General features: G+C 37.3%; 1 protein-coding gene across 1 annotated transcript; it reads left to right on the forward strand.

The window, feature by feature from the left end:
• Positions 1-1,438: 1,438 nt before the first annotated feature.
• On the forward strand, positions 1,439-12,958 carry rab18b (RAB18B, member RAS oncogene family). The gene is made up of 7 exons (XM_056264663.1): positions 1,439-1,598; positions 2,382-2,437; positions 7,748-7,809; positions 8,030-8,102; positions 8,318-8,436; positions 9,993-10,059; positions 11,736-12,958. The coding sequence occupies exons 1-7, from the start codon at positions 1,531-1,533 to the stop codon at positions 11,906-11,908; spliced, it is 618 nt and encodes a 205-aa protein (XP_056120638.1). The 5' UTR covers positions 1,439-1,530; the 3' UTR covers positions 11,909-12,958.
• Positions 12,959-13,030: the final 72 nt, after the last annotated feature.

The raw sequence follows: 13,030 nt of genomic DNA on the forward strand, positions 1-13,030 counted from the left end.
GGGGTCTTAAACGCATTGAGCTTGTCCACTTTCGACCACTTCCAGAGGTAGTCGAAAACGCATTTGAACGGATTGCTTTCGTAGTGTAAACGCTCATGTGATCGAATGCATTCGAACAGCCACAAAATACCATACTCTCTGACCTAACGACATTATGGGAAGTCCGCTATAGCCAGACGGGATTAAACTTTGTCGGCTGGAGACCCAAGTTTGTTTTGAAGACGAAAAACATACCAAGCGCGATGTTCTCTCCATTCCTGATTTCTAACACACTCAAGCGTTCAGCGTGGTCTTGCGTATGAGAACAGAAACGAACGCTGATAAATTTATAGTAAATGCATTTAGTTGAACTTAAGAGTGTTTTTTTGACATAAGTATTTAGGTATTTAAGTATGCAATCTTTATATGAACATTCTTTGAAGGTGTACTAAACATTTATTGCAAACTAAAATTGTAATGTAATTTCTATTGAAAGTTTTATATTTAAACATCTGTAATGATGAAGTTGCAATTGAATATACGTTTAATATATATTTACTTTTAATCTATTATTGAATACGTAAGTACTTTACTATTTACTTTACTACTTTATTTCTTTAAAGCATGAAACATATTATTAAAACATAATTATTTAAATTGTTCTTTAAAGTAAAGCAGTTAATTTGACATTATAACAAAGTGCACTTTTTTCAAAGTGTACTTAAGTGTGTTATGGCAGTCATGAAAGTTTACTCTATATTTAAATACACTTTAGTGGCCTTTAATTTCATTGATATTATATTATCTTCAAGTACAGTTTTTTAAACTTATACTTGAGATTGGAAGTAGGCTACAGTACAAGTGCACACATTTAGCACACTTATTTTTCACAAGTTTTAACACAGACACACACACATCACAAAACATTTAGAAATCTATTATTATAATCAGTATGAAACTTCTGAATTAAAAACTATTTCCAATGGGCTAACCAGTATTTTTCAATAGTCATTTATCTCACCTTGTGGCGTATGCAGTGCTTTATTATTGGTAACAAACCAGTATTGTTAAGAATTTAGGATTTATTTTGTCAGTAGCCTATACATTACTCATGATTAGTTATTCCATTTCCAGCACAGTATTTGTAGGACTAAAGTATGAAATTGTGAATAAAAAACAATAACTTTATAACGGGGTGCACCATAGTCTATTTTAAAGTCTATGTATGTTGTGCAATACTTTTTTGATAGGCATGAGTCAAAGACTGCTGTTATAGAGAATTTGGGATTTATTTTGTCAGTGAATTCCTCATGATTAGTTATTCCACTTCATATCTCTTATATTTAAACACCATTTATGACATCAGAACTAAAAGTAGCCCAGCCTCAGTTAGTGTCCTCAGTAAAATGTTATTTCAACAGTTTTGCTTGGACTTCTTACGTAACATCAAACTCGATCCCCGTGACGTCACGCCCCAGTCGGAAGTTCCAGCGCACCAGTAACAGTGAACGCGTCGCGAGTTAAACCAGGTTTAGTGTAAACAGCCACAACATGGACGACGACGTGTTAACGACTCTAAAGATTTTAATAATCGGAGAGAGTGGTGTCGGTAAATCAAGGTGAGGTCTGAATGTGCTGTTTTTTTGTGATGTTTATTCTTGTCCGTCCAGTAGGATGAGTTGTTAAATAGCGCTAGCCTCGTCTGAACGAGCAACAAGCGTCGCTAAACTCTGACTGCCCGTCTACTGTGCCCAGACTCTGCCAATTTAATTCAGCCGTTAAACTTTACCCGTAAATGCTGTTTTTGACTCAAGAACAGAAGGAAAAGTGGCACCGTGTCCCCTTCGTGGTATTTTGAGATGTTATGTTGATTTCTTTCTAAGCTAAATTGCTAGCATTACAACATTAAAGCATATGTATTTAATTTTTTTGACGTTTTAAAACACGCTGGTAAGTTAATGAATACCTCGTATACTGTTACTGTTGTTGTCGTCGCATCCCTTTAAATATTTAATAAAAGGAGAGCAGCAGTGTTAGCTGGCAGCTGTTCCTGTAGCAGTCATGCTATATGCTCGTTTTGTGCCAGTAACCATTAGAAATACATAAAAGGCCTTAGACTGAGTTTAAATAGAGGGGTCAAACACTTGCTGTGTGAACAGATGGCACTTTAAACATGTCTAGTTATGGTGGACAAAGTGACTTGGCTAAATTGGTGACCAAAGTAAACGAACATGTCCAAAGGGAAAGTAAATTTCCTCTTCGTTATTGTCATGTTTTCAAGAAAAGAAAATTAAGTTTGATAAGAAACCAATAATATGAGACGCATATATGTAATACTTAATTACAATAATTATTTGTCATCTTAATGCTAATTTGCTTCTATGTGTCCTTTCTGTCCACAGTTTGCTCCTGCGCTTCACCGATGACACCTTCGACCCAGAATTAGCTGCAACCATTGGTGAGTCACACATGAGTGCTTGTGAATATTACAGATAATAACCACACATTGTTAACATGCCTGTAATCAGTTAATGCTCAAAACGAATGAGCTTACAAACGAAATCTTACTAAGTCTTGTTAGAATATTTAGTTTTACCTCCACAACTAATGTAATTTAATCCTTGTGAAAATAGAGCGTACTTTAAAGTTAAACGGATCGTGGTTGATCCGTACGGTCCAGGCCCCACGGTTCGGCACGCATGTGATTCGCGGATTACTTAAAGTAAAGTTTAAAGGCCCACTGAAGTGCCTTGAAAACTCACAGCATTATTCAATGTTGATGTCATTTCCACTGAAACAGGAAGATAGGGCGGGACATATGGAACAGCTCCTCCCCCTTTTTAAAATAAAGCCAATAGAGTTTAGTTTATATCACAGGTAAAGCCTCAGTTCCTTTCTAATCTTTAACCGTTTCTCCTCCATATCGGTTTAAAATATAGTATCCTGTGTCTCTGGACCGGAGCAGACTTCATTTGCCCCAATGGAAAGCATATTTACACAGTCTGAATCTTTTCATATCCCCAATATAGTCCACTAATTGTTCACCATGTAATAAGTGCAATAAGTTCAGCATGTAGTAAATGTGTGAACAAGTGACCGATTTCAGCCGCAGCTTCAGCGTCTATTTATAATGTAAGGGGCAGAGCTTCAGATTCTGGAGAGTATTTGATTGGACAGAAAATCTGATGAGAAGCTGAAGTGCAGAGTGATGTCATCAAAATTGTCGATCCATATTGGCGTAAGTGAGAGACTGAGTTTTGAACGATTTTATCTCCTAAATGCGAAGTTTGTCATTGTTTTGGAGCACACTAGCTTATAGATAACCGTAAGGCTAACATTTTCATATTAAAAGCCGATTTTGATTTCATGGGGACTTTCACTTTATTATTTGTGTTTTGTCTTGCCAATTTACACACATTCTCGCGAAATAATGTCAAAATTCCCGTCTCGTCAAGTATTCTCATGAACACAGTGGGTTAAGTTTTAAGTGAACGTAAAAATGGTTCGGATGTGCATCATTATAGAGGGTATGCATTGACGTCACTTTCCCGCGGGAACACGACCCCTCAGCCGGACTGAGTGGCAGACGAGCTGCTGCGTGACTGGATTTAATAGGGGAAACTGCGGAAACGAGAGTAAAACAAACAATAGTTGGACTCGATATAAGTGTTCCTTTCAACTTACCAAAGATCCAGTGATCCATGGATATTGACATGCAGCCATCGTGTTTCCTGAAATTTATATGATTTTGACGCCGGGGAAATATGTGAAGCAAATTTGCCTGTGAACGCTTTATATAAATACAATATAGTTAGGTCTAAATCCGGGTGATCACTCATATCAGTATTATATATAGGCTATCATCATATCGTCCAGCCCTAAAACTTGTAGCCGATAGTTTTTTGTCAGTTCACTTAAAAAGATATGATTATGCGTAATAAGCCAATGTGGTCATGTAAACGCAGAAACCCGTTTTCTTTTATCGGAGTAGGGTCATAAACGGGTTAAGCATAAACCGGTCGACACAGGTAGTTTTTTTGCCTCTTACTCCGATTTCGCGTGGTATGTAAACGCATTAACCTGCTTATTGAAGTGCGGATGTGTGAAATGTGACAGGAACGCATCCTTAGTGCAGATTTAAAGGGTTAGTTCACCCAAAAATGAAAATTCTGTCAGTATTAACTCACCCTCATGTTGTTCCAACCCCGTAAGACTTTCGCTCATCTTCGGAACATGAATTAAGATATTTTTGATGAAATCTGAGAGCTGGATCACTCCTCCATACTAGTCCATAGGCTTCTTCAGGGATTGAACTTGCCGGCCTCGAAAAGTTATTAAAGACTAGAGCCCGACCGATATATCGGCGGGCCGATATTATCGGCCGATTTTAGGCATTTTCCTAACTATCGGTATCGGCATTTATAATGGCCGATAAATGAATATTTAAAAAAATGCGGGTGCGGTGATTCATAGGGTGGCGCTGCCAATAAAGCATCTAAAAGCTGTCACAAGAACTGGCAAAAGTAATGATTATGAATACAACAAATATAGCAAGGAGACATTTTAATTGTTTATTAATAAACAAGTGTTTTCAGTCAGTGTCAGCCAAAGATGAAGTTGACGATGCTGACTCGCGATCTTCAGTGAGCGCGTGCCAGAGAGAAATGCACATTTCATACGATTACATGAGTCTGCCTGTCTTTCGTTTTGAATTGTTCTGTTTAAAAGTAGACATTTCAATATAGATATATTTCAATTCTCAGGTCTATACGCTGAGTTTCGGTTCATGAGACGAGCTCCAGTTCACCCGCAGGCGCCTCCGTGTCGAGATTAAATTAAGATCCAGGCAAATGGCTGATGAAACATTGATTAAAATTAAGATACAATTAATACAAAACGAAATTCACTTTAAAACGAAAGGTTTTGTGCTTTCTGTTTGATGTGAAAGTTTCAAAGCATATTTTAGTGCCGCTTTCAGAGCGCTCACGTCCGTAGTGCTGAACTGTCGCGTCTGTAACATTGTTTTTTCCTCATAAATGCGAACACGAAAAATAAAATAAAATAAAATGAATATTTTATGTAGCCTGTGGAGACTGAGAGCCAACCCTTCTTCATCCGGTGGGTAGTAGCCTACTTGTGATTTGCGCAGTGTAATTCACAGAATTGATTTCTCTGCTACAAGCCTCTGTCACGTATGTGAGCTTTGTGACTATGGCAAGCGCGCAGCTGAGAAGTCCTGATTATATTGTCTGCTATATTTAGGCCTACTTATTTATTAAGGCAATTGGTTGATGAAACATTGATTAAAATGCGTGGCGCGAGCGATCTCCAACAGTAAACTGATTCTGCTTTGTCTCGGGTAAAACAGCTGTTGCGAAGCAAGCAGTAACGGCCGCGTCCGGTGTAGACACCGCCTTAAAGCTCATTCTGCCTGATAACGCTACGTTTTAACATCAAGCAATATTCCAAAAATGTATATAATTATAACACTTTATATAGGGCCATTTTGCATTAAGAGTAGCCTAGTTTCACGTTTAGTACATTTTGCTTACTAATTATTTAAAATAGTATAAAAGTACTGTACATATGTAATTAAAAACGTTTTCATTATGACATTATTCATTTTACTTTAGTAAAAAGATCTGAGTTATTCCTCCACTGGTAGAGATTAGAGGAATTAAGAGTAAAAATAGAAGATAATAAGGTTTTGTCAGTGACACTTTTTATATATTTATTGATACAAGTTATGACTAAATTAAAAGACAAAGTCGTCGTTAGTGAAGATTATGCAACAGTATTTAGAATATAATATAATATAATATAATATAATATAATATAATATAACATGCAATGCAAACTAGTTTGGTTACAGCTCAGCTGTATAATTCTCATTCTATCATTCCCCCTGTCTCCATTACATATCTGTGTCACACAAGTGTTTGATTACCACATTTGAGTGATCATTGCAAAACGTGTTTATAAAATATATTTATTCTGTTTATAGCTACTGTGTAAAGTACCCATCAAAAGTTTGTACACACCAATAGGAAAGTGTCCAAACTTTTGACTGGTATACTGTTCTATAATACACATAAATAATATTGCTACTGTATTATAATATACATATAAATAATATCGGCCGATATATCGGTATCGGCCTTTTTTTACTCCCTAATATCGGTATCGGCATCGGCCCCCAAAAATCCATATTGGTCGGGCTCTATTAAAGACATCGTTAAAATAGTCCAAGTGACTACAGTGGCTCAATCTTAAGTTTATCAAGCGACGAGAATACTTTTTGTGCGCAAAAACAAACAAAAATAACGACTTTATTTAAACTATTCATGTCCTTCTCTTTGGGCCTCTAGTCAGTTAAACTAGTGTAATTGCGTAGAGCTACGTCACACGTAGGCTCACTATTGGCCGACGCTGGTCATGTGCGTGATGCGTGTGACGTACAACAACAGAAGCGTACGCTGTTACACTAGTGAACTGACTCGAGGCCCACAGAGAAGGAAATGATTAGTTGAAATAAAGTCGTTATTTTTGTTTGTTTTTTGCGCACAAAAAGTATTCTCGTCGCTTGATAAACTTAAGAGTGAGTCACTGTAGTCACTCGGACTATTTTAATGATGTCTTTAATAACTTTTGGGCCGGCCAGTTTCGATCCCTTAAGAAGCCTATGGAGGAGTGATCCAGCTCTCAGATTTAATTAAAAATATCTTAATTTGTGTTCCGAAGATGAACGAAAGTCTTATTGGGTTGGAACAACATGAGGGTGAGTCATTACTGGCAGAATTTTTATTTTTGGGTGAATTAACCCTTTAATAAAGTCATGTAAACACGGTTTACTTGCGTTGTCATGGTTACTGGTTTAAATGTAAACGGGGGAAACTGGTTATTTCAATAAGCTAATATTTGTGAGTTATCAGCTTATAGGTGTGCATGTAAACGTGCTCAAGGACAACTGCAAATCCACCTTTCGCTGCCTGGAGTCAAGTTGTTTCTATGAATTGCAGCGATCCATTTGCTTCTTTGTTCTGTAGCTTTTGGCAGTCTGTAAAAATATACCTCAGATTTTTGTCAAATATAGTTGTACAGTCAATCGCAAAGCTCTTTCCCGTTTTAGATGTGTTTTTCGCAGCATTCACGCTGAAAACCATTGCTGCCGCTCAGTCTTTTTGCCACTCATTGAGAGTAACCACAATCACTCCAGCTGACGGTGACGTCACGCGCATACCCTCTATATTGGATCCATGTATTCACTCTTAAAGTGACAGCAGCCTATTAATCCCTGCTGCAGACTTTCATTAATGTTAAGCAAACAACAAAACAATGAATCTTTGTTAATGTTGCTTTTATACAGTGACCACTATAGTGTTATTTTACAATTAGGCCTAATTATTACATTTCCGTACCTGAATACTACAGTCCGAGCTTACTTTTATTTGTTATTTATCTATGTTTGTAATTATTAGTGTATTTGTTCTTATTTTTATTTCTGACTGTTCACTTGCCTTCAGTGTTTGAAATGTATTAGTTAGGCTAGTAGTTGTTGCTGTGGTATCGAAGTACTTAAAGTGTGCTTTAAGTAATAAATTAAAGCAAAGTTATACCCCCCCCCCCCCCCCCCCCCCCCCCCAATTCTTTTCTTTTCTTGCTGATCTGATCCGTGACACAAAATCCGTAATATGATCTGAGCTGTGAGTTTTGTGATTTGTTGAACCACTATTTAAAATACACATTTTGTCATTTTTCATTGATTTAGGTGTGGACTTTAAAGTGAAAACTATCTCAATAGATGGCAACAGAGCAAAGCTGGCCATATGGGTAAGTGCTGGATGACTGTCTTAGAGGAATTATAGAAATGCTTTTCATCTGGTCAGCACTCGAACACTCGAATGTGTGTAATATTTCATTACTGTTTGTCATGTCCACTGCTGTTACAATTTTACAATGCTGTCTTTTCCCACTAGATGTCACTGTCGCACTTTGTAGATTTAAGGGTTCTTAAGATCTGTTCAGAAATCCTCACGAGCTTCTGTTTTAGGACACTGCGGGTCAGGAGAGGTTCAGAACTCTAACACCAAGCTACTACAGAGGAGCCCAGGGGGTCATTTTGGGTTAGTGTTTGTGCATAATTGATATTATTATTATTTGTTATATGACTTTTGATTGGTCAGTCAAGAGTTCTGCAGGCCATCTTGTCTATTTATTTGGTTAGTAGCCATGTAATAAGTAGAATAATGTACAGTAAGGTGGTTATTATCGCAACACCGTGTTATCCTTTAGATATTAACTGTGAAATTTACACTGTTGTTGTTTTCTCTTCTTTTAGTGTATGATGTTACTAGGCGGGACACGTTCACAAAGCTTGAGAACTGGCTCAACGAGCTGGAGACATACTGTACACGCAATGACCTGGTTAAAATGCTAGTGGGGAACAAAATTGACAAGGTTTGTTTATTTAATATCCCGAATGTTAACCTGCCTGATACAATGTTTTGATGTAAAGCTTGTTAACAGCGTCTTGAAGGGAGAAAACACTCACCCTCGTGAATGACTTTCTTTTGTGGAAGACAGAAAAAGATATTTGGAAAATTGTCTTATTGACTTTCACTGTATACACAAACATTTCAAACAGTCTTGATGACAGGATTTTTCTAAACCTTTAGCCTACTCTATCTGATTATTGGCCTAAGTGTGAACTGGTGAATAAAGTCTATAACTGAATTTAGTCTGACTGCAACTTTAGTCTGTGGCGTTTCCTGATGGATCGAGGTCGTTCCTGAACTTCCTTTTCAATGTGCAACTCACACGAGCTCTAAGCACGTGCGAGTATGCGCCGAGGACTATTAATGTCGCTGTCTTCACAATGTGCTATATCATCATGACATGGCCCATAGTCAGGAAAAGAAGACCCAAAAGCGGGAATATGTAGCGTCAAACTTTTATTTGTATGGGGTGGTCTGTCTGAGTGTGCGACTAAACGCACAGTTGGCCTAATGGTGTCCAGGACCAACATTAGCCTAAATAATTCGTAACTATTTCTGCTAACTTAAATGCTTTTAATAGTTTTAAAGCTGAAATTAGGCTAAATAAAATTGGCCTATATTAGGTGAAAAAAAATAATAACGAAAATTAGAAATGTTGCCTTGCAATAGACTGAAAGAAGTTAAAGTTGAAGCTCTAAAATTATTAATTGGAAAGAAATAAAAACTTAAACTAAACAAACTGAAATATAGCTAAATTATATATAAATAGCCTAATTTCATATAGCCTAAATTAAACCTAAAAAGCAATATTTAAAAAGAAAAATGTTTTTAATGAAAAAAGCACATAACGGAATTGATTAAACTACAATTTCCACGGAAACTAAAACTATTTCAAAATCAAAATATTAATAAAACTAAATAAAAAATTAAACTAACACTGCAGGTCTGACAGCGACATTAACAACAGTTAAGCGCATACTCGCTTGGAGCTCGTGTGAGCTGCAAGTAGAAAAGGAAGTTCAGGAACGACCTCGATCCATCAGGAAACGCCAGGATCCCACTGCTGGATCCCACTGCGCTTCATTAAGAGTTTTTCTTTTGCGCGAAAAAGCTGTTCGCCAAGGGTGTGTTAAGGGATAGCGGAGTGCATTCATGATTATTAGGCTGCCGGTATTATAGAGTAATAATAAATAAGTAAATAATTAAATGGGATAAATTATGTATATATTATATCCCATTTTACTGCGATAAAATATGTAATATTGTATGCCAGGGCCTATTTTCTGGGAAAGAGCTAGCACTTAATGAGTTTGCTTAAATAAAAGCAATTAAACACTGAAAATCATGAAAAAGATTAAACCGGTATGACTCTGTATTTTTGTTAAAGAAAGTAAAAAGTCATTGAATGTGAACCTAAAGACAAGTGTTGACGTTACATGTGCTGACATTGGGAGTTTTCTTTTTTTAGTTGCTTTATCTTTCTTTCTAATTCTAATCAGAAAGCCCTCTCTGTTTCAGGACAACCGTGAAGTAGACCGGAACGAAGGCTTGAAGTTCGCACGGAAACACTCGATGCTGTTTATCGGTATGTTTCCTCTTTATTACCTTTCCTTTTGTTTGCAGTTGGATTGAATGTTTTGGACGAGCCTCTTTGGATCTGAAGCTAATTTGCTTGTTTGGCACCACAGTCCCCTTGTTAGCCATCAGAGGATGTGGATGAGCATGATGCTCTGTCTTTGTCTTGCCAGGAGTTTATTTATATTTTCCAGGCCCTTTAAAAAGAAAGCTACAGACATCAAAATGGCTGTCAGTTATAAAAAGTGATTTTGTGTTGAACTGGTGCTTTGAAATAGCCATTGTCTCTTTGTTCCTGGAGAGATCATGGAACATGAAGTCTTTTCTACCATACTACTCGGTTCTGCAGATTAGGACTGATGGGTGCTATATCCCACAATACATTGTGCTTGACTTGTCCTATTTCCCTCAATGTGAATTAACCGGAAGTCAGATCAGCTGTTTATATGCATATAGATTCATTGGCTGCATCCGAAATCGATACTTCCCTACTACTATATAGTAGGTGAAAAAGTATCTGACAAAAGAAGTACGTCTGAAGTCACAGTGCTCATAAAAGAGTTGCCAAAAAGTCCCTGGATGACCTACTACTTCCGTTGAGATTCTGAAGTGTGCATATGATGGACACTTTACGATCCCATGAGGCCACAGGAGAGGATTTGTGAATGGCTGTAATGCGACACAACCGACGATGGTAGGTTGTGTGATAATGACAACATGGCGGATGTAGTACGTCCAGTAATGTAAATTCATACATTTTCTATGGAAGCTTGTTTCCGCCCCCAAAATAAAATAATTGTGACTTTTTATCTCGCAATTCTGACTTTTTTCTCACAACTGCGAGAAATAGTCAGTCTTTTTCCTCAGAACTTTAGAATTCGCAATTACAAGTTTATATCTCATAATTCTGACTTCTTTTCTTAGAATTGTGAGATATAAACTCATAATTGCGAGTTAAAAGGTCAATTCTGAGGAAAAAATACTTTTTTTCTCAGAATTGCAAGTGTATATCTCTCAATTCTGACTTTATAACTCGGAATTGTGACTTTATATCACACAATTCTGACTTTATAACACACAATTGTGAGTTTTTAATCACACAATTCTGAAGTAAACTCGCAAGTGCGAGGAAATGAAATCAGTTGTGAGATAAAAAAGTTGCAATTAGCTTTTTTTATGTTTTATCCAGTGGCTGAAACAAGCATCCATACATTTTACACTATATAGAACATAGTTAAGCGAACGTGAAGTAAGTTCTTGTTTAAAATAAGTGCCTACTCAAGAGTATACGATATCGGACGCAGCCAGGTTTTCATTTTGAATGCCAAAACCTCACACATTCTTCACAGAAACTTATTGCAAATTCTCTTTTCTGAGATAAACGGATGCCACTTGCAGGACTTGCTGAGGTTGCAGAGGACAAAAATACTATTTCACATAATTTTTTTATTATTTTTTATTGTAGGCCGTATAGAGTATATACAGCACAGTATACTAGTATTTCATTCTGAATAGCATATGTCAGATTTTTGAGTGTAATGGATTTTTCTGTATCAGCCAGTGACTTCTGATGTCATCATTTCACCTTTTACACTGTTAAACTGTGACTGCATCTCATAATTCTTACTCTGATGAGTCCACCTCACCACTTCTCTCAATCTCTCCCATCCACCGCAACATCATCAGAGGCTAGCGCAAAGACGCGGGACGGAGTCCAGTGTGCGTTTGAAGAGCTGGTGGAGAAGATCCTGCAGACGCCGGGACTCTGGGAGAGCAGCCTCCAGAACCACGGGGTCGTGCTGTCCGATCACGAGCAGCAGCGTCAGGGTGCCTGCGGGGGATACTGCTCTCTGGTTTAACACACACACACACACACCACCACAAACTGAGATTCTTCTGAAGGAGAGCTTCCTCTGAGGGGGAACGGTCTGCTCCCTTAGGGCTGGTCAAAGGGACCTTTGCAGTTTGCACACTCTCTGTCTCACAGTTTGTCATCGAGTCCCAGTATTCCGTCATGTTATTTTTCAATTATTGCATCACTATGTAAACCGTTTATGTAAAAGAAGTCCTGTCGAAGGTTACAACCTGAGCATGTTGAAATAGGCCAGATTTTGAGGACAGAGCTGACATGCTTCCCCCTCAATGGGAGCACCACCTTTGACCTGATGTGTGTTGGCCAATGGGATTGCAGGAGGGGCGGGGCCGAGAAACGGCAGGATCTGACTCAACATGATAGTCATCAAATGTCCTTTGTACTTGTACTACATTTCATCTGCTTATTGCTTATCATATTCTCTGCTGCTCTCATTTTAATCCCTTGCTTTTTATTTAAATTCATATTCTTTATCCCATATTAGTATTTTTTTTTTTAAATAATATTTGGACTTAGTAATATTACTTAACATGATTCTACCTTTTTGAAGAGTTCTTTTGTAAATAATGCGTCTTTAGCAGCTGTTCTGAAGCGTAATTCACACGATTGTCAATGAAATGCTGTTTATCTGCAGGTCTCGTGAGTTGAGATACAATAAGCATGTTTAAATAATGTAATATATGATGACTTTTGTCCGAATAACACATGGGATGATCCGTTTTACTTCACTGTGTTTTACTCTGACTCATTTCTTTCTTTTCTAGATTAATGTGAACGGATACCAAAAAGTACACTGTTCGTGTTTGTTTTTTAATCACAAATCCTTCCCGCGACTCGTTCTTGATTTGATTCACATATGGACTCGACACGGGGAAGAATTGCTTATGCCTTAATATTTATTCGATCTGCATGTTTAACATGAACTACATTACTGGCTTTCACTATGATTCTGTAGAGAGAGTGTTATTGTAGCCAGGCAAATGGTCAAATTGGTCAATTAATTTAATTATAAACATACCTTGGTCAAAAGGCTTAATATGTTTGACTTTTATTTCACCTCTAATAGAGGTGTTTGTTCTGCTGCAGAGAGATTTATTCATTCACGGTA

Source organism: Rhinichthys klamathensis, unplaced genomic scaffold (genome assembly GCF_029890125.1).
Source record: "Rhinichthys klamathensis goyatoka isolate OS25496 unplaced genomic scaffold, OSU_Roscu_1.1 h1tg000011l_1, whole genome shotgun sequence".
NCBI lineage: Eukaryota > Metazoa > Chordata > Actinopteri > Cypriniformes > Leuciscidae > Rhinichthys > Rhinichthys klamathensis.